General features: G+C 38.0%; 1 protein-coding gene across 2 annotated transcripts in view; it reads left to right on the top strand.

The window, feature by feature from the left end:
- Positions 1 to 683: 683 nt before the first annotated feature.
- Positions 684 to 23,552, top strand: part of LOC115218127 (serine/threonine-protein kinase mTOR) — a 136,342-nt gene continuing 113,473 nt past the window's right edge. For both annotated transcript variants that reach the window (XM_029787923.2, XM_029787924.2), the window contains exons 1-3: positions 684 to 866; positions 10,644 to 10,930; positions 21,838 to 22,073. In XM_029787923.2, the coding sequence (XP_029643783.1) occupies positions 10,708 to 10,930; positions 21,838 to 22,073 (459 nt within the window). In that variant the 5' untranslated portion in view covers positions 684 to 866; positions 10,644 to 10,707. The remainder of the gene's footprint in view (positions 867 to 10,643; positions 10,931 to 21,837; positions 22,074 to 23,552) is intronic.

Here is a 23,552-nt window from a genome sequence, read left to right on the forward strand (position 1 = left end):
ACTACAAGTGATGTGAATATATAAAAATATGGAATGGGGAATAAGTGAAACGAAAAATATAATGTCAATTTAAATAAAATTGATAAATTAATAACGACAGCAATTGATCGCTAATTAAACAGATAAAAGATGTAATATTTATTATTATTAGAGTCAAATATAATTTTAAATATATTAATCACGAATTTGAGTAATTTTTAATGGAAGAGTCAACGCAGCGTGTTTGTATAATATATATATGTGTGTGTATACGTATGTGTATCAATGTGTGTTTGTATGTCTGTGAAATGGGTGTGTATGTGAGAAACTCGCCGGATTGGTAAGATAAATTATATAAATATTTATAAGTATTTCTGATAATACGTTTATGTTTTATTTTTGTGTGCATGAGCGAATCTGTTCATTTATGTACATGGGCGTACGTGTGTGTGTGTGTGTGTGTGGTGTGTGTGCGCGCGATCCCATTCGCACATGAACAGTTTCTTACATACAAACACACCCACACATACATACACACACACACATATATATATATATATATCTAAATATATCTATATAGATATAGATATATTTATGTAGTAGTGTGTGTGTGTTTGCGCGCACACATATTTCTTTCAATATATTTAATATAATATGTGTAGCCTAATCTCGCGTAGCCGAGATCTTGAAGGCAGGAGTGTGTGTGACTTGCAGGCGAGATCTGCCATTCCTCTCCGCTGCAGGTAAACAAGGCAGCTGTGTGCGATGTGCCACATCCATCGAAGCCTTCCAACACAACCGCCTTCCCACTACAAACTTTAGTTAGCATTTCCTGGGGAATATTCAACTCAGATATGTTAATTTGGACGACATGGCAGATCTTTAAGGTAAGCTGTTCTCTCATAACCGTTCCATCTTTCTCTTTTCTCCCATCTCTCGCCCTGTTCCCATTTCGAGATAACAAGAACAAGAAGAAGAACATTATCAAAATATATTCAGACTCTTTTTCATGGCAAACGTTTAATCATTTCTTTTTACCATTTAGAAAGCAAGCCAGCATTCATGGTGGTATTTCTCTTTATTCGTGCTGCATTCATTATTTTCGCTGATGTCTCAAGAAAAGAAAAGCTGAGGCATTTCGGAGAGAAAAACACTTTTTATTAATGTTATCATCATCAGCATTATTATTATTTCATCTTTTCGGGGCACTGGTGTCGATGATATCCTCCTCCCCCAAAATTTTAGGCTTTCTGCCCAAACTAGGAAGAATAATAAAAGAAACTATTATTATCAGGAATTGTTGCAAGTCTTTCCAATGTCTTTTTGGGTTACAAAAATTTAGGAACCACAAAAAAATCGATCTCGTTGCTATTCCCTCGTCGTTTGCAGAGTCAAGATTCCTCCTTAAATTTTTCGCTGCTTGCTGCGGCTTTCACAGATGACTGACACTATATACATCCACACACGCACACACACACACTATTATGCACTCGAAGAAGCCTGCTAGAAATAGCAGACAAATTCCCTTCAATCACACCCTACTGCATTCTTAAAAATACAGCCACATCAATGTAGTCCTGGATACGCTCTGACCAGTAAAAAAAAGAAAAAAGAATGCCTTTCATTATAGCCGTTTTCTAGTAGGGTTAATCTGAGAATAAACTACACACACACATATATATACATATACAGGAGTTCCTTGATGTGCTAGAAATAGCAGCCAAATTTCCCTCAAATTACTAATTTAAAAGAAAAATTATATCGGGACATTGTATTCCGAGTAATGCATCCCTGTATAGGGTCGTATTAGAGAAAAACCAGACTAAATTGTTACAGCTGAAATGCTTTTAATTATAGATGTGCCTTATCAATTTCTAACCTGGGGATTAAACAACACTCACACACACGTGTGTGTATGCGTGTCTATGTTCAGTGCTTCATTAAACCTGACATTCAAAGCACCATCGGGGTCGGCTTTGCTTTTAATATGCAAGTGAACTAGAAGCAGCGGACTCCAGTAGCCTCATCTTTAACATAGTGTGTGGTATATCTATCCATCTATCCCTCCCTCCCTCCACTTTTAACAGTGGTTTTGCTTCATCTTTCGGTAACAAAAACCGTACAAAAATCAAAACTCAGAATGCGAAAAATAAAAAACATGTTGCAAATTAAATAATTATCATTATTTTGTCTATTTTTGAAAGTCTTCTTGAAAGACATAAATATCACTTTTTTCCCCCCTTTTTCTATAAATATGAGACCTTTAACCCACACAAGAAATGATTTCTATAAACACACACACATCTCGTACAAGAATTTTCTGTTTGTGTTTTCGATTTCAAACTTTGAAATTTGAGTTTTATGTTACTTATTATGTCGGGGTTTAAGTGTTCCGTTTCATATCATTTCTTTTCACTAACGCCAGGCAGAACGGCGTAAACATCATCAACAATTCGCATATCTCTCGCCCGTTTCTGAGATATTATGTTCATGTGAGAAATATTCCATTATGTTATGGCTTACAGATAGAACTGGTTGTCTGTGTACCTATCCACATACATCATACATTTATATACATACTTGTATACAACATGCGATATATGTACTCCTACATAACACATTCACGCACTAATATAAATTATATGTGTGTTTTTGTGTAGATATCGGTATGTATATATATATATGTCTATACAATTTAGATGTAAAATAATTTTATTGAATATATTTTCTCTTGTGGCTTAATTGTCTCCTCCTCATTCTCAGCGTAGTGAAAGTTTAAGCCTACATTGTAGAGACGAATAGTTCAAGAGAGGGTGTTAAGTCATGTACAAAAGATCTGTAAGGTCAGAATTGGCAGTAGATTCAGTATAGGTAGGTATTCATCAAGGTTTTTATCTGATTCTTATTGCAGAATCTGTTGAAGAGCTGCAAGAAAGATTCTACATCTCGTAGAAAGATTTGGAATTGTTTAATAGGTAATATTGCAAAGTTCAAAACTAATTAATAACAGAACAACACAAAATATCGGTGGCAGGCAGAAAATGTCCTTGTTTTGTTTAAAGTGTTGATAAGGATTACATACAGGCACAAGATGAAATTTCCAGGCCCGTTTGGTTCCAAAGACTTTCTGAAGTAGTGAGGGTGGTCAACTTGATCAACATACCCTAAATTAGATTAAATATTAAATTTATTTGAATAATTTAATGAAAACAGGTGTCCGTACATTACTGTAAATTAGTAAAGATTATAAGAGGTTCCGGACCATCAGTGTCTAGAAAGTTAGTGGTGTACCTGTACTCTCTACTCACTACAAGATACAAGTAATCAAGATTTGAGATGACATATTGACAAAGAATCAAAGATTTTAATAAATGGAAATTGTAGTTAAGATACCCGTGCCGGTGACACGTTAAAAGCACCGTCCAAACATGGCAGTTGCCAGGGCCGCCTGACTGGCGTCTGTGTCAGTGACATGTAAAAGCACCAACCGATCGTGGCTGTTTGCCAGCCTCATCTGGCCCCAGTGCTGGTGGCACGTAAAAAGCACCAACTGATCGTGGCCGCTGCCAGCCTCGCCTGGCACCTGTGCAGGTGGCATGTAAAAAGCACCCACTACACTCATGGAGTGGTTGGCGTTAGGAAGGGCATCCAACTGTAGAAACACTGCCAGATCAAACTGGAGCCTGGTGCAGCCTCCTGGCTTCCCAGACCCCGGTCGAACCGTCCAACCCATGCTAGCATGGAGAATGGATGTTAAACGATGATGATGATGTATGGGAATAATTAGCTGCAAGCTAACCTATGATCTTAATAGCTAGTTGACAGTCAACTGTTATATTGGTGATGTACTTAAGTGGTGGAGGTAGAAGCAGTAAGAATCTAGGATTTATAGAGCTAGGAAGGGTTTTTTAGGGTAGGAGGCAATACCCATGACCCTTTCATGGGTTTGCTTGACTAGTTGGAAGGAGCAAACTGTTAAAGTAGTGACCTGGTGATTGAATGATTACAAAAAAATGGATTCAGCTAAGAGCACCCAAGGTACTAGTTGTTAGTGTCAAACTGGGCCACAAATTAGTCCCACTGACCAAATTAGTTATGGCAGGATTTGAACTTAAGATGCAAAAAGCTGGACCAAATAGAGTAAAGCATCTTGTCCAACATTCTTACAGTTCTGCAGTTCACTGTCCTGGATTGATACTTTGTAAGCCATAAAGTTTCTCTTCACAAATGCAAGTTGTATGATAGTTAGACATGGGCTGTGGGGTTTCAGTGTGTAAAGTGTACATAAATTTTAACCTCCAAAAGCCCTAATGGACCCCAGTTGAGAACTCCCTCATTGGTTTGATTTTTATTAATTTTTTTTTATCTGGTATACAGTGATGAGGCCAACACCTGAAAGTGTGACAGTGATGAGGCCGACACCTGAAAGTGTGACAGTGATGAGGCCGACACCTGAAAGTGTGACAGTGATGAGGCCGACACCTGAAAGTGTGACAGTGATGAGGCCGACACCTGAAAGTGTGACAGTGATGAGGCCGACACCTGAAAGTGTGACTGTTTAGGGACAGAGTCCATGTTGATTTAATTCTTAGTTTATTGTGAATTACTGATAGTAATGAAATATTAGGATTGCTGCTAGAATCCTTCAAGCCTCCCCAACTCCTGTCCCACCTTCAAACCTTTTCAATCTTTACAGATATTGCCTTCCTCTTATCTCTTTCCACATATATCCTTGCAAACTCCCATCCACTATTGAGTTGCAACAGTGAATGACAACGACAGCTACAGTGTTTGTGCTATCTGGTGCACTTGCTCTCTTAGTGGGGCAGTTGTCCAATTGTCAAACTGGACTACCTTGACTGCCACCAACCGTCTGATGTGGTCAGTAGTCATGAAGGATGTGGTGAACTTGTTGGTCAGAGCCAGCTCAACCCACAACAGGGGAATGATCCCACAAGAACAAGTAATTGAGGTGCCACCTGTGCACCTCATCATCACTATCCCTTTGGAGGTACCACCAATTAACTCATTCACTCTCTCCTAAATATGAGTAGCCAGGTAGCTCCTCTACAGCAAGAATCTGCTGTACCCCAACCTCTTCTCTCATTCCTTAACAAGTTGATCAATGCTTTGTGAGTGCAATTTGGTTGACAAACTCTGCAGCAGTCTCTCATCATCATTTCACATCCATTTTTCTCTGCTGATCAGTTTTCAGCCACTTCTCTCTTTACAATTTTTTTTTTTTTTTTCGTTTTTTCTTTATACTCCAGTCCTTACCCATCTTGCTGAAATACAGAGAAAATATACAAATGTCATTGTCTTGGTTGAATGGTGTTGATGAAGACATTCACATCGAGAGCATTCGCAGATTAATATAGAAATGTTATTAGGCTAGACTTTGGAAGAGCATCAAGCTATTGAAACCATGCTGAACCTGATATTGGAGCTCAATGTAATCCTACAGCTTACAGGACTCTGCCAGACTGTCCAGTTCAACCCAGCATGTGAAACAAACATGAAAAGTGGATGATGTGGGGACATAATGGATTTTATTTTTTATTCTGCACCAATTGGGTGAGAAGGTCCTTCAGAAACAAAACATAATAAATTTCTTGATCATCAAAGGTCTGTTTAGGGAATTCATGTATAAATGGCCTTAGAGGTACTCTATACTGATGACTTAAAGACAGAAACCACTAAAAAGCTGGTTTAGAAATTATTTCAGTGGAATGCTAATTCTTTGAGTAAAGACCTTAGAAGTCAATATTTTCAAGATCACGATCTTGAGTATTTAGTATAATATTGAGCTGCCAACTTGTAACATATCCATTATTGATGCAACTATTTCCATTAAGGTTCATCTCAGATTTTCTCTCCATTCATTCTCTAAATTACTTGTACTTGTGACGGCGTTCACTCAGGGCAGGTTGAGCCGGCTTCTTCTCTGTTCCTAACGGCATCACAAACCATGGCGGCCCGTGCTTGACGGTCCTGTGTGAGATCACTGGAGATAGCAAGCCATTCGCAGTTCCATCTGTGCAGACCTGAGAGTTCCAAGAGGCGTTTGATCGGCAACCGGCGGCTTCGAGGTCGTTCTGTCCCTTCATCTGAGGAGATTCTGCAGCAAACATGGTGTCCCGTCACTCGGGATATGCATGCAGGATGTCGGGGACCGCTTGTAAATTCAATATTCCCATGAAACTTCTTCTGTGAATCTGTCAATTCTCTAAATTCAATTTGGATATTTCACCTGTTGATTATTTCTAATTATTGTGAAAAGCAGGAAAAAAGCATTTTGATGTTTATGTGTTACCTTTGTGGGAATGACTACGTGGTTGCTATGCATTTCTCGATTGTGCTTCATCTTGTTGTTGTCTGTTATTGTGCTGTAAGTGTAGTGAGTTGACAGAATGGCTGGAGTGTCCCATAAAATGCCTTGTGCCATTTAGATATGGTCTCTTCTGAGTTTAAATCCTTGCAGTCAACTTTGCTTTTCATCCGGACAAGTTCTAAGGGTCTACACAATGGAATATGCATTCCCTTCAGAATCAAGGACTTCCACCTATGTAAGAAGTCAATTTCACAGTATGTGGAATTTAAATGGTATTAAAATATAACTTGAATATGTTGTCTAAAATTTGATGTATGTTTAATCAACTGCGAGTTGGGTTTATGTATTGGGGTGGTGCATAATTATTGCAGCTTTTTTGCAGCAAATTTTATTCAACAAAAACAATAACAACATGTAACAAAAACATCTTTAAATGATTATTCCGGAGCATATTCACCATTTACTTCAATTACTGCTTCCCATTTGCTTGGCAGACGGTCAGACCATCATTCAAAGATGTTTTGTATTTGTTGAAAAAAAAGCCGCAATAATTATGCACCAACCCAGTCGATGTATTGGTAGCCTTGCTTTCCTGTAGGTCTGCTCCTGCCAATTTGGTTTATTTCTTTAAAGTCAACAGATTTAGCATAAGCACCAAGTTAAAATTGGGACGAGAGTGGGGAAACGTTGCACCCTAAACGAGAGTTATACTTTGAATACTGGCATCCCATGCATTGCAAGATATGGTTTCTGCTTTATATGGCGGTAACATGAAATTATTGTATCAAAGTAAATCAGACATATTGTCTAAAGCTTGATACATGTTCAATCAATTGCTGGGAAGAGACATAACTGTTGGATTTTGGGAAAAGCTAGCGGGATTTGAAGCCAGTCTGTAAAAAGGCCAGAACAAAATATTGAAAATTACTAGAACTTTTCAAGAAAACCAAGATATTTTTGTTTCTTTAAAAGACAAAAAAAAAAAAGCAGGGGAATACATTGTAGATAAGTGTGTGACTTTCACTCTTTTTTTATTTTCATTTTTGATGTTTTTGAATAAAAACAATAATGTGTCTATATAGCGGATTGGAAGAGGCTGTGGATTTTAAACTAAAAAGCAGTGTATTTAAGTCAAGATTGTAGCCTTATAGTTTTATCATCCAACAGCTAAAATAATGATAAAAATAATTTCTTTACATGTAAATCAGGGGAAATGGGTTTTGTGTTAAGGAATTTCATGCGACTAATGTTTTCAGGAAGGCAATGCTTCTGTAAAATACAGTTACTTGTATTTATAAAGTTGATTCCTTTTATTGTGGTAAAATTGTTAAGATTAATTGATGTGTACCACAGTAAGTGGTACATATCAATTAGGCATTATGGTGTTCCACTCACAATTGTGAGATTATGATTTCAATTCCTGGACTGAGTGGTGCATTTATGTTCTTGAGCAAAACAGTTCATCCCCTGTTGCATTGGGATCACTTCTGATGTGACACATCATGCACCTGTAGAGGCAATGTCAATGTGATGGAAGGAGCGAGCTCATGTACTGCAAAGACATTCAGTCACTAGAAACCAATCTTCCGTTCCGGTTCTGCATCAATTTGCATAACCCTCATCTGTCATCTACAACAGGAAAGTCTGCAACTGGTTTATATCATTAAATAAATATATTTCTTGTTGTCAATGAAATAATTGGTAAAAGCTTTGTCTGTGCAGTTATGAATTTTGCTTTGTAACCACTTGATCATGGTTTCAACCCCACTGTATGGCATATCTTGAGCCAGTGTCTTTTATTGTAGCCCTGGGCTAATCAACACCTTGTAAGCGGATTTGATTGTTAGAAACACTATTTGTGTGTGTGCGTGTTGAAATTCCACAGAGTTGCTTGTCACTCGAGTGAAATGGTGATCTGCTGTTTACATTCCTTATTGACATTATGACCAGTCATTCTGCACTTTTTTAAGACCATTATCATCATTTTAAGGCCCACTTTTCCATTCTTGTATGGGTCAGATGGAATTTATTGAGGTGGATTTTCTATGGCTGGATGCCTTCCTATGCCCTCACCTGTTTCCAAGTAAGGTAATATCCCCCCCCCCACTTGCATGACAATGATACTCGTTTATTAATCTCATTGTGATGTCAAAACAGAGACAGTAACACATGTTTTTAGTTTCCATCTCCCAAATCCACTTGTAAAGTTTTGGTTGGCCTAGAGTTATAGAAGACACTTGCCCTAAGTACTATGCAGTGAGATTGAACCCAGAACCATGTGATAAGAAAGCAAACTTCTTACCACACAGCCACATCTGTGGAATAAAACAAAATTCCTTACTTCAAAAGCAGGTATTTGCTGTCAACATGAAATATATATAACCATAAAGTGCTACTCCAAATAATCACCACCCTGCTCCTGTAGCAGAGGAATATTTTCATTGAACTAAGTATGGGTCATATTTTGAGATTAGGCAGGTTTACTCTGTTCTTAATCCTTATTAGAAATAAATAAATAACTTGATTAATACCACTGGCTAGTTCTTAGGTCCTTTGAGTAGAATTTGATTTCTGCTGCAATCATTCGAACCAAATCTAGTTCCTTTCCTTTCATTTCCTACTTACTTTTTCACCCAAGCATTAACCTGTAGGTGATCAGGTTGGGTACCAGTCACATCAGTCTCACCAATTTGGAAGAGCCTACAAAGGTTTTGTGTTCCACCCTTCTTTCCTGGATAAATTTTATTATTTTAAAGGAAGGTGAAAATATTTAGAACTCTATAAGAAATTATTTACTTTAGTGACGACATTTCAATAGTTTTGTTATCACAATGCAAATGATAGAGATTTGCCTTCAATTTACTGTAGCTGTTGCTCAGAATTAATTTCATCATTGTAAAATATCAATCTAGAAGATAATTATTAGCTTCTATCTCAGTTATCACCAAATTCCCCCCACCACCAAGTTTACCAGTTTTTAATCATTTTTTTGTTTTCTGTAGGTTTAGTATTTCACCCTACACAACACTGTTCAAGGGACTTAGATACACAGCTTTTTGATGATGGCATTCAAAGCCTTTTTCCTTCAGCAATTGTTACTGTTCCATGGAAATAGATCCTGTATTTCCTGGCATACTAGTAGAATTTTTCAGCCCCAATTTTACAATGCCAAAAGCTCAGTCAACTTTGAAGGACCAAAAATTCTATGTAAAATGCATCAGCAACTGGGAAGATAGTAACAATGATTAAATGTTTAATTAACCCTTTTGATACCAACCCATCTGAAACCACCTCTGGCCCTGTAGTACAAATGTCTTGTTTTCAAAGGTTCTGAATTAAAATCTTCCACACAATTTATGTTCCTGACACTAGCTTAATCATAAGTAAGTTATTTTACTAAATTCTTTGTTATATTTAAAATTAATTGAAAGAAATACAGAGCATCTCAACAGAAATATGGTAGCAAAAGGGTTAAGGAAAGGGCAGGGTTACCATTTATAGTTTGAAAACCACTGCTATTGTTAACTATAATCATATTCCAAAATGTTTATTGCCTTTGTGTCAATGTAATAAGTCCTTATTTTAATAGGAAGAGTTTAAAAAATTTGTAGTGTAATATCCGGATTCATAGAATTGTGTGGCTATCAAAATCTTTTAGTGGACTTGGCTAACAGACCACATAGTAATCCACGTAAAGAAAAGTGTAATGATGCAAAGTGTCCATGCAGCTGAAATCCAGAAGATACAATTGTTGAAATTATTTCATGAGGAGTATATAAACCATAAAAAGTCAGGAAGTATGACAGGTGGATGTAGTTATTTAACCACTCAACATCCTTAAGGTTACAGCCATTTCGCAGCCGTCTTCATGTAATAATAATTTCAGTGTGGAATAAATAATGTCTGCACTGATGTGCACGCTGTGCATTATACAATACAGTTATGTATTCATGAATTACTGCAGATAAAGAAAGCTAACTGCTCAGTGCACCAGAACATCATGGTGTAACCAATGATTCAACTCTCATAGTATGTGTGTGTGTGCACGATGAACTTTCACACTGTTTTTCTGTCAACCAAATTCACTTCAGGCATTGATCAGTTCATGCCTATAGCAGAAAACACTTGTCCAAGGCGCATGGGGTTGCAAGGTGAGCTTATTAACCACACAGCCATTCCTACACCTATCACACACAATGGATGTATAGTTGTGATATCATTAGGTGTTTCAATCATACTAAAATCACGCTGTTTTACTACCATGAAATTAGTGTTTTCCTGTTTAAAAATGTTTCTTATGCTGTTTAAGAATTTTTTTGTTTTTTTCTTACAGATTAAACTGGATTGAAAAAAGAAGTTTGGGCAGTGCCTCTGTGTGGAGAGACAATTTTACCAAAATGACATCCAAACATATAACTCCTTTTATCACTGGCTTACGTAGCCGCAATGACGAAAGTCGACTGGCAACAGCCTACGAACTTTATCGTTATGTTAACACTGATGTTCCTGAGATGCCTTTAGATGACCAGAATGCATTCATTGATGAGATTAACCACAATGTCTTTGAGATGGTATCCAGTAGTGAAGTGCATGAAAAGAAAGGAGGAATTTTGGCCATTGGTGAGCACAGTTGTCTCTTTAGTGTTTTAGTCATTCTTTTCCAAAATATTCATCTTAGATAACTTTCAAAAGAATTTTAGATATTTGTATGAATAATTTTGGCAGTGCTGCAGCATGGTCAGTAGTATTAGAGTAGTTCAAACTAATTTCTTTGGCATCCATATTCTTTACGAGACGATCGGTCTGGGATGTGACAGTGGGGCATCGTCTCCAGGGTGTAGACCTAGGTAAGATTGTTTGCAAGTACTTATGCAGCAGGTTTCCTCTCCTCAACAACTTCAGGTAGGGTATGGGGGGCAAGGGCTGATGAAGCTTAGCACCAGTTCCATTCTGGCTGGAGTTGCAGAATGGACTGCCTCAGGGGCTCCAGCTTCTCATTTATAATTGATTAAACTGACCGCAGTACTTGATTGATTCTGGAAGCACGAAGGGTAAAGCTGATCTCAAAAGAATTTCACCCTTTAGCATCAGGATCACTCTGTCGTATGTAATACTTATTTATTTATGTTGTTTTGAATTAATCATGCATTATCTCATAGCTTCAAGACTTGGATGATTGTTTGTTTTCCGAATGACATTGTAGGGTCGGTGTGAGAGGCTGGATCTTGTCAGTTTGACCACAAAACATGTAGAATATTTGGGCTGAATATGGCTGGTTTAAATGCTAAAAGGTTAAACATAGAGCATCAATGTATTAGTACACTAAGGCTAAAATGCATCACATGATTAGTTGAAGGGAAAGATGAGGAGGAAAAGCAAGGAGTGAGAGAGTAGGGTGAAAGCAAAAGGAGAGAGAGAGAGGTGTCCTTGACGTGATGTAGGGAGAATGTAATATTTAACCTTTACTGTTTCAATTGGTGCAGTTTCTGATTCGTTTTCAAGTGCCCTGACCTGCTCCTCTTCATAAAATCCATGTGTGTGACCCCCATCCCTTCTCCACAGCCCATTTATGCTTACCACCATTGTATCCCTCTCCCCTCCACTCTCCCTCACATACCTACCTGCACACAATGTCCCTGTTCAATCCCTTCCCCACAACATAATCCAAATACCTTGTTCCTCTACCACTGCCCACTCATTACATCCTCCCTTTTAGCTCCCACTCTCCAGTCAATCTTGTGAACTCCCTCACCCTCTCCAATCACTGTAACTTGGGTGTTGGGGGGGGCTGCCCCTCTTTGTCACGTCTTCATTTTTCTCTCCTATCTCACTCTCTGAGTTATCTATGTTTTTATTCTAATGCAAAACATCTTTTCTGTCCCTCAGTACTACTCCTCCCCCACTCCAGTTGAGGGGGTCTTGTCCTGCAAGTTATATGATGATCTCATGGCTGCTGGTGCCACATAAAAGGCACCCAGTTAAGTGGTTTGTGTCAGGAAGGACATCCAGCCATAGAAACCATGCAAAAGCAGGCAGCAGAGCTTGGTGCAGTTTTCTGACTTAACAGTTCCTGTCAAACCTTCCTCAATATGCCAACATAGGAAATAGATGCTAAATAAAAATGGTGATTTACATATGTATACTAGCAGCTAAGCCCAGTTTCACACAGTCTGTTTTGGGTAATGTGGCTGTGATTGTTTTCAGTTAGGCATAATCTATAACAGTGTTTCTCAACCTTATCATTTCGGGGCCCCTGTTTCGATTAGAGCCTCCAGCTGTATGAAAATTTCCTGACTCCTCCCACCCACCCCGGTCAGAAAACAGTTTCAGGAGTTGTGAAGAACAAATTTGTACATAGTCTGTTTGTGAGAGCTATACTATTGGACCTCTGTCTAATCATTAAAATATTGATTTAATTATGAACATAGAAAAAAATTATACATTAATCCCTATTTTTGTAAGCAGTTGTATCCATAAAACTTTTATTTGCAGAGAGCAGAAATTGAAAGAAGATACATGAAATGGACGTGTGTGTGTGCGTGTTCATCATATAAAATTTTTACGATAACTGATTTATGAAAAAGATTGTTAAATTTTTGAAATGCAAATATTTGAATGAAAATTAAGTTCAGACCTCTACATGGTAGAAATAGCAGCCAAATCTCCCCCACTGTCTCCATCCGACAATTCTACCTATTATATAGTTTGAATGAGAAGCTGTAACTAAAGATTAAGATTATTAACCCCACAAAGAGGTGAAAGAAGAGAGACAGCATAGCGAAAGTTTTGACTGATTGTCATCCTGTACTCCCCTTGTTGCTAGCGAAATGGTATATGCCGGCTGTGTGAGCAACTGGTTGTTTTAATGGTAGAACAAATAAGAGAATTCCATAAGAAAAAGTTTTAATCGATTTTCTCGGTAACTATGGGGGCTAGGAAAAAAATACAAACCGCATTCCAATCTATGCACCTGTCCCCACATGTGTGCTATTTTTCACGCGAATCCACCCAGCCATTTGACTGTGAACCTCAAGACAAGAAAGAATACAATGCTAGCCCATGTCCAATATAATCATCTTCATCATGATCCTTTAACATCCATTTTCCATGCTGGCATGGGTTGCATGGTTTGACAGCAGCTGGCCAGACTCCCATTGTTCATTGTACCATGGTTTCTACAGCTGGATGCTCTTCCTAACACCAACCACTTTACAAAGTGTGCTGGGTTTCTTTATGTGCCTCTGGCATAGGTTTCTTCTACATAACACTGGCACAAGTGCATTTTCTGTGGCACCAGCACTTGTAAAGGACAAGTCTATATGTGTGAAAGACAATGATTTGACTTGGCTTCTCAAGTACAGCAAATCACTGCAACTCTCGGTCCCCTGTCATTTCTTCAGTCTGAATAACCACACATGCGCACGTACACACATGAATGCAACACCATAGCCTAGTGGTTATGGTGTTGTATCTGTGACTACAAGACATGGTTTCAATTCCCAAACTGGCAACCTTATTCAAAAGCTTCAACGTTGCAAGGAAGTGCATTGTTACCAGCAGTATATAGTATCTCATCTGGTTCATAGATACACACACACGCACTGACACATGTACACACAGGCAGGCAATACACATACACAGACAGCCAGACAGAGAGACACAGACATGCGCACACACACACACACACACACACACACACACAGACACTCAGACAGACAGACTCACTGACTCTCTCTCTCTTGCACACACACACACACATATATGCATGCACCCCTTATTCTAGATTTATTCTCCACATCTTTAATTCTGTTGCAGGATTTCAATATCTCTACACTATTAGTTCTCTTGCCAATTCTGAATTATGTTGAACAGAAAAACACAAGAGAAAAGTAGTCTGTAAAATAAATTTAAATGTTCTCCCCCTTTCTTCCCCCCCCCTCTCATTTCAACTTTCCTTTAACAATTGGAACTAAAGTACATCCATACAGACATATACAACTCATAGCTTCCTGATGACAATTATGATTTCTCCTAGACATACTTAAGAGATCTGCCATGTGCTACTACTGTTTCACTTTGACTCACATTTTCTGTTAAACACAAAAAAGGAAAAAAATATTTCCCCAAAATAGATTGACATGGCATTTTGTGTGAGCAAACTTTTTCTTTTTTTTTTTCAGTCTATTGGACTGAGAGAGAGCATCTGAACACTATTGTGTAATGTTTGAATTATTAATTTTTATAATTTATAGATTTGACCTTTTAAATGTAGGACTTAGATTCACTTCAAATGAGTTAAACTCTTTCAACCACTGACTTTTTATCTAAAGATATTGGTTTTGTTGATAGGAAAAGCAAAAGGTCTGTGGAGGACATCATTGTCTCGCTGTATGCAGGCTTCCAAGTTAATATTACTTAACATTTTAATGTCCACTTTTCTATTCCTGCATGGATCAGGCAGAATTTGTTCAAATTTTCTACAGTCGGCAGCTCTTTTTCTTGCCAACCCTCACCTGTTGAGAAGCCAGTTAATATTTTTTCATAGCCAGGCATGTTTTGATGGAAGATTGGAAATGAAGGTTACTGTTTGTAGGAGGATGACACTCCATATGACTATCATATGATGTTAAGAGAAGGGGACACACACACACATCTACCTACCAGCCAACTCACTCCTATCGCAAAGCTTTGGTTGATCTAAGGCCATAATAGAAGTCATTTGCCTGCCATGTGGTTGGGAAACCAACTTCTGAACCCCTGTGCCAAGTCACTGCCTAACCAAAATCACAATGTGTGATTTTATTTATGCAGGCACAAGATAAGGCTTAAGCAGTGCATTTTACAATCTTGGGATCAATCCCACTAGCAGGTATCTTCTGCTATAGCCTTAGTAGCTCTGTTTGTAGAATTGGACAGTGTGTCTGAGAGTTGTGTTAATGATACGTGTATCTGTAGTGTACCTTTAGCATTCATATTAGTCTATCAAATGTAATATTTATTTAATGATCTTTTTTTTTTCTTTCTCCTGGCTGTAAATTTTGGTCTGAAAAATTTGGCCATTTTTACATATGCAGCCACACAAGGATAAGATGATCTAGTATTTAAAAAAATTTTTTGATGCTTAAAGCTGTTGTAAAGAAATTGTCCTAGTGTATGGAAGTCCTGAAAATAGTTGTTTGAAATCACATTGATGCTAAATTGCAATCAGTGCTGGTTTGAATCACATCAGCAGGAGTCACCAATTTTAATTCTGTGGTTTATAGTGTAAGAATATAGTTGCACATATCATGACAATTATATTGCATAACTCTTAAATCAATAATTGCACTTGATAATTAAAAAAAAAATTTATTTACTAGTGCAGGAGTGGCTGTGTGGAAAGAAGCTTGCTTCCCAACCACATGGTTCCAGGTTCAGTCCCACTGCATGGCATCTTGGGCAAGTGTCTTCTACAATAGCCCCAGGCTGACCAAAGCCTTGTGAGTGGATTTGATAGACAGAAACTGAAAGAAGCCCATTGTATATATATATATATATATATGTGTGTGTGTGTGTCTGTGTGTGTGTTTGTTCCCCCCACCATCGCTTGACAATCGATGTTGCATGTTTACATCCCCATAACTTAACGCTTACAAAGAATAAGTCCTGTTATCGATTTATTTGACTAAAGGCAGTGCTCCAGCATGGCAACAGTTAAATGACTGAAACAAGTAAAAAAAAAATAGCAAAGTTAAGATGGAAAGTTGGCAGAAACATTAACACATCAGACATTTCTTGAGGCTCTTTACATTCTAGGTTCAAATCCTGTCACGGTCAACTTTCCCTTTCACCCTTTCATTCAATAAAATAAAGTACCTGTCAAGTACTTGGTCAATGTCATCAACTAGCCCCCACCTCTTTGCTTGGTCTTATCTTTTGTTTCACTCATTGGTTTTCAGTCATGCTGGGGCACCATCTTGAAATGTTTAGTTGAAGGAATCAGCCCCAGTTTTTTACTTTTTTAAGTTTGGTATTTATTCTGTCGATCCCTTTTATCAACTGGTTGTTAAGTGGTGGTGGTGGGGATAAACATATTCACATGTACATACATATATAAATATATATGATGGGCTTCTTTCAGTTTCCATCTACCAAATCCACTCACAAGGCTTTGATCAACCTAGGGCTGTCCAAAGTACCATGCAGTGGAACTGAACCCAAAACCATGTTATTGGGAAGCAACCGAAATTTGATACAATTAACAGAGGTGTGTGTGTTGTGTGGTGATCAGCAACATTAATGGTTTACTGTAATGTTGATCAGACTTGTTGGAATCACATAAATGAAAGTGATGTGAAATGTGGTGATAAACTGTGTCCAAAGTCCTCACCATTGTGTGTAAACTGTGTCTGTGATGTTTAAATCGTCATAAAACAGTGGTCATAATGTTGAACATTCAGAAAGTATGTTTTCAAGTTGATTAACACAAGTGACAGTCCAGTCTGTTTTTGTTATCGACTCACAGTATCAGCTCCACAAACTGTGTAGGGCATTGACTGTATAGTGTGATGAATGGATCAGTCGTTCAATGATGAGGATTTGGTTGAGCAAATCCTCGTGTCGAAGTGACTGACCAATCCACACACATCTTTTATTATCTTTTACTTGTTTCCATCATTGGACTGTGGCCATGCTGAAGGGTTTAGTCAAACAAATTGACTCCAGTGCTTATTTTAAGCCTGGTACTAATTCTAATGTTCTCTTTTGCTGAACTGCTATGTTACAAGGATGTAATCAAACCAACACCAGTTGTCAAGTGATGTGTGTGGTGAGGGCAAACATACATAATTGTGTGTGTGTAAGAGAGGCTTCTAGACAGTTTCCATCTACCCAATTCACTCATGAGACATTGGTCAGCCTGGGTCTATAGCAGAAGGTGCTTGCCCAAGGGGACTGAACCTGAAACCATGTGGTTGCAAAGCTTTTTAACCCCACAGCCAGCCATGTGTACTCTTACAATCAGCATGGCATAGTGTGGGACAATGCCAGGTGCTGTCACTCAGTAGGCTTCTTTACAGTTTCTTTCAACCCAGTTTCCTATAGCCAAAGCTATAGGAAATGACATTTTCCCAAAATACAACACAATGGGAGCAAACTTGAGTTCATGTGCTGGTAACTGCACCTACAATGTGTAATGTTTCTGGCTACTGATTAATCTATAGAGAAGTATTACAGCTTCATAAATGTGAAATTGTTGGTTCATTGTATGTCACGGAAAGATAACCTCATAGTGCTATAGACTACTTCAGAGACAGTTTGTAAAGAAACTGTAAGAGACTGTATACAGTTTCTTTTATAATATCGTAAGTAGCTTAGGTACTGGATGAACTAAAGAATGATCTTTCGTTAAGTTAGTTCATATATATAGTGAACAGTCACAAGTTCCACTTCAGTGGAAGCAAGAAATTTACTGGTTCAATGCAGAACATGGCACTAGCAACAAACAATTTTCAAAGAAATGTTTGGTATGAAGTTTCTGTTTGTTGGTTAGAGTTGATGTAGGACTTTTGGTATACTGTAGAAAGATTGACTAAAGTGTTGAGTGTGGAATGGAAGAAGGCAAATTATAGCCATCAAGACTTTCTGGTTATCTGCATTGGTCTAATCCTTTAGCATCCAATTTAATTTGTCAAACATAATACTTATTTTGAATTAATCATGCATTATCTCATAGCTTTGAGGTTTTGATGTGATTGTTTATTTTTAGCAATGACATTGTAGGGTAAGTATGAGAGGCTGGATGGGGCCAGTTTGAATGTAAATCAAGGAGAATATTTGGGCTAGATGTGCTTGGTTTAAATGCTAAAGGTTCAAGCAAGCATGGACAGCATTTTTTGAGAAGCAGGCCACATGAGATATGGCTCATCATCAGGTGGGCTGTACTACTAAAAAAAAAATTCAGGGTAATGTTTTGTTAGGCTTTCCATTCAGAAAGTTGCATAGGATGCGCTTTGCCTGTGGCTGGTCTAAATAATGCACTGCCTTATACTGTAGTTGCGATTGATGGAAATAGTTTTTATTGAAGCATTGCTTTCACAACTGAACAGCCATCCTATTGCTATCTACTCAACTATGAAGTAGGAATGGAGACTGTCTTTTTGTTTAGTTATTCAAGCTCATGGGCCCAACACAATGCTGGTAGGGCCATGCATTCAGTAGTGCATCACCATAACCTCACAGCCATTTATTGCTGCTGGGCAATATTTTCATATATTATTGAATGTGAGGAGAATGTTATTGAGATGATGTCAAAGTGTATCCTTTTCCTGTACCCTTTATGGGAATGGGGTTCATGCTTTCGAATATGATCAGATATCTTCAATGTTTCTGTTTAATAAACATTGTGTGAAATGATTGTAAATATATCCTATTTCAATTTTTAAAAAAATTAAAATTTGAATAACAGTAGTTTCTAATTATAAATATTGAATTGTTGCATTTGAGAGGGTTTAGTAATTTCAAAACGGATTCTTTTATTTTCTGGCATGTAAGTCAGTGCAGTGTATAGTGCAAACATGTAGTGTAGACAGTCAAACTTTGTCACTATCTTTCCGAATCCTGCTGCAGTTCACATGAAGTTTTTGGTTCTTCAAAGTCATTTTGGTACATAGGTCAACCTACCTTGTTTGGCTGTAAATTTTGGTTTGAAAAATTCAACTTGTATGCAAGAAAATAGAGTAATTTTTTTTCTTAATTTAGCTTAAGTGTTAGATTGATTAAATGTTAAGATTTGTTCAATGCAGTTTCTTTAACCAAGTTTTCTCTCAATTTCTCTTTTCATGTGCCATGTCCTCAGGTATCAGTAATCATAGACTTCCATGCCAAAGTCTGAAGATGCATGATTTTTTCTTGGAAAAGATACATGAATGTTTTTTATAGCCTTCTTCCAGTCTATTTATAATTTACTCCGCTAGTCTCTTGTTCCCCTAAGCTAACCCTTGACGTTCAGGACCTAAACTTTAGAAAAGGGAACAGGTTCATGTGACTTCAGGACAATACTCTCACTAGCGGGCCTGTGTGACACATGTCTGAAAGTTAGTCCTACGCTAAGTGCTGTATGGTTTAGCCATAGGATCTTTATGCGATTTGACTCCTAGCTGGTGTCCTTGGCAGGTTGCAGCACCTCTTGTCAAAATGCCCTTGGGAGTAGTGGTGACAAAGGGGCTAGTCTAGCCTCCCTGAAACTCGTAAGCTGGAGCCTCATCACCAAATGCTGTTTAATGTCCCTTAACCCCTCAGCTTAAAGAAGTTAAAAACTAGTGGGGTGGGTGGGTGGGTAAGACAGATTGATGGAATTCAGCTGCAGAGATTTCTAAGTAGAACAGTAAAAAAACTGTATGTCTAAAGATTGTTGGAATGTTATACTAGACATTAATGTTTACAATATTTTCATTGGCCTCTCTCTCTCTTTCTCTGTCTCTCTCATCTTTAATTGCCACCCAGTGTCTAAGATTATTGTGTGCAGACAGTACATGTGTATCTGATTAAATTGTATTTTTAATAAAATTCCATTACTTACTGAATATAGACATGGAATGTTGTATATTTCTCCCCGAAATAGCCAGCTACTACAAAGCACATAACTATTTTCATGTGACATCATTACACATGGCATATTTTATGAAAGTTACTGAAATGCAATTGTGTTTATTGGTTGAACCATTCAGATTACTCTGTCGAACATAATGCTTATTTATTCATGTTGTTTTCAATTAACCAAGTATAATCTCTTAGTTTCAAGGCTTTGATGGTGTAATTGTTTTTAGAATGACATTGTAGGGTAGGTGTGAGAGGCCAGATCTGACTTGTTTCAACATAGAATATTTATTTCTTTACTACCCACAAGGGGCTAAACATAGAGGGGACAAACAAGGACAGACAAAGGTATTAAGTCAATTACATTGACCCCAGTGCACAACTGGTACTTAATTTATCGACCCCCGAAAGGATGAAAGGCAAAGTCGACCTTGGCGGAATTTGAACTCAGAGCATTTGTGCTGGTGCCACATAAAAGCATTCATGCCAATGCCATGTAGAGAGCATCCAGTACACTCTGTAAAGTGGTTGGTGTTAGGAAGGGGCTCCAACCATAGAAACCATCCCAAAACAGACAAATAGTTTGGGCAGCTCTCCAGTTGGCCACCTCTTGTCAAACTATCCAAATCATGCCAGTGCGGAGAACAGATGCCAGTTGATGAAATGTGCAGATGTTTATTTTTATACTTGTGAGAAGAGAGGCTGTACCCATTACCATTGTGGCTCCTCCCCAGCCACACCCCAGACTGATAACATTGGTATGGCTGATACTCAACCTGAACATCTGTAGAAAATGCTTCCAACAGTGAACTCCACAAAAGCCACACAAAGCTATCTGAGTGGTTTGTAAACTGGGCAACAGATTTGGTCAATGACCCAGAGTAGATAACTTGAAGAAAAAGAATAGTTTTACCTGTGAACAAATCATGAAAATGAGAATATGGAACTTCATTTTAAAGGTGCAGGTGTGTTTGTGTGGTAAGAAATTTGCTTCCCAACCACATGCTTCTAGAGTCAGTCCCATTGCGTGACACCTTGCGCATGTTTTCTCCTAGTTTGTGTCTGTGTGTGTCTAAATGAAAAGTATATATAATATATATGTGTGTGTGTGTGTATGCATATATATATCAACATCATCGTTTAACATCCGTTTTCCATGCTGGCATGGGTTGGACGGTTTGTCTGGGGTCTGGGAAGTCAGGAGGCTGCACCAGGCCCCCATCTGATCTGGCAGTGTTTCTACAGCTGGATGCCCTTCCTAACGCCAACTACTCTGATAGTATAGTGGGTGCTTTCTACGTGCCACCAGCACAAGGGGCCAGAAAAGCTGGCTTCAACCACGTTTGGATGGTGCTTTTTATGTGCCACCGGAACAGAAGCCAGTCAAGGCGGCACTGGCATCGGTCACATTCAGATGATGCTTTTTACATGCTACCAGCATGGGGCTCACAACTACAATTTCCATCTGATTTGATTTTGATATTGCTGATGTCTCCTCAAGCATGGCATGTTGATCCAAGGTACTTTTCAGTGGGCTGGTTATGCGACACTGGTGTAGGTTACAGCTGTGGACTCACTTTATTTGCCTGGTCCTCTCAGTCACAGCATAACTCCAGAGGTCTTGGTCTTTGGTCATTGCCTCCATGAGGCCCAACGTTTGAAGGTCATGCATCACCATATATATATATATATATATACACACACAACTATTTGACAAATGGTCTTTGGTTTGTTTATGTCTCTTGTAACTTACTGGTTTAGCAAAAAAGATCAAGAGAATAAATACCAGGCTTCAGAAACCAAAGTACTGGGGTTGGTTCATTCGATTAGAATTTCTTCAAGACAGAGCCCTAGCATAGCTACATTCTAACGGGTGAAGCAAGAAAAAGACGAAACTGATTTCACTGATTTGTTGTAAATTAATAATGGTGTAAAATGTCTTTCTTTTACAGCTACCCTCGTTGGTGTTGATATTGGAAATGCAGCTACAAAAATTAGCCGTTTCGCTAATTACTTGAGAAACCTTGTTCCATCCAGTGATGTTGGCTTGATGGAAATGACAGCTAAAGGGATGGGCATATTAGCTCTGTCTGCTGGTAACCACGCTGCTGAGTATGTGGACTTTGAGACGAAGAGATCTCTGGAACTTTTAGCTGGTGAAAGACATGAAGGCCAACGTTATTCAGCCGTAAGTAAACACGCATGCATCACACACACACACACACATACAATGACATATACCCTTGATAATAAATGGTGTCTGCCTGCGTGAAGAATGGTGTGTATTTGCAACTGGGAAGCAGCAGCATTATATATTGCAGGTTTTTGTGAGCAACAGTTATAAAGTTGGTGCAAAAGAAACATCACAGGGAACCTCAGTTGGGGGACAGGGCTAAGTTTTCTGTTTTGTCACTAATATTCATTGCCAAAAGATACACATGTACATATGTATATATATATATAGGGAGAGTTTACGAAATAAACAAAAGACGAAGACGGGTGGTGTACAAAACAAAACAAATGTATTAGTATAACGCTCAGGAATAGAAAAAGTCTTTTACGTTTCGAGCCTATGCTCTTCTACAGAAAGGGACACAGAAAAAACAAGGAGAGAAAAAATGTGTGTTGTAGCTAACAATCTATCATATATATATATATATGAATAAAATAAAGTAGTGAGATCCAATGTGGTTGTTGGGCAGACAATTGGTCAGCCTCAAGCATTGACAGAGTTTGTATAGAAAACACAAAGTAGATGATGATTGATCAATAAAGTTTATTAATCAATGGATCCAATACATTTTGTCCCATATTGAATTGGATAGAAAGTCCAGTGATTGCTCTTATACAAAGGGCATCTCTAATAGAACAGAAGTTGCTAATCACGTAATAAAAAGGGAATGGAATCGATAATTTCATACTAGGCATGTTTCAAAAGACTCCCCCATTGAATGTGTGAGCAACAGGTAGAAAGGCATCTGAAAAGAAGGAACAGTGAACACCTGTGTCGCACCTTAAAGTTATGCAATATGCATTTGATGAGTCTTTTTCAAACGTGTGGTACTTAACGAGATTTTCTATTGCCTTTCTCCTACAGATGTATATGAATCATTATTTGCACTGTGTACTGTGAGATCTTAATGATTTAGTGTTCTTAATGCATTGCAGCAGATTTGAATGCCAATATGCATGTCACAACAATTTCTCCCTTTTACAATGTCAGTGTGTTCATAACACACTTTGTTCACTGGTACAAGAATTCTAGGACACTCATGTTTCAACCTGTTGTTTCGTTAGCCAGAAGCACCTGAACCTAAGAATAAATATGCAACATACAGTGGTACCTTGGTTTTTGAACAACTTTGATTGTGAATAAATCATGCTTTATATTTATATATAGATAGATATATAAAGCCTGATTTATTTGTGATCAGAGGCGTTTGTAAACAGAGGTGCTACTGTATTAAATGAATGTGAGAAACACAGGAGATAAAGTACGATTTTATTCATAATCAGAGTTGTTTAAAAACTGAAGTTCTACTGTATATATATATATATATATATATATATATATTGTGTGTGTGATGGGCTTTGGCACAGTTTCTGTCTACCAAATTCCTTTGACATGGCATTAGTCAACCCAAACCAATGTGGAATATATTTGCCA

This window comes from Octopus sinensis, linkage group LG12 (genome assembly GCF_006345805.1).
Source record: "Octopus sinensis linkage group LG12, ASM634580v1, whole genome shotgun sequence".
NCBI lineage: Eukaryota > Metazoa > Mollusca > Cephalopoda > Octopoda > Octopodidae > Octopus > Octopus sinensis.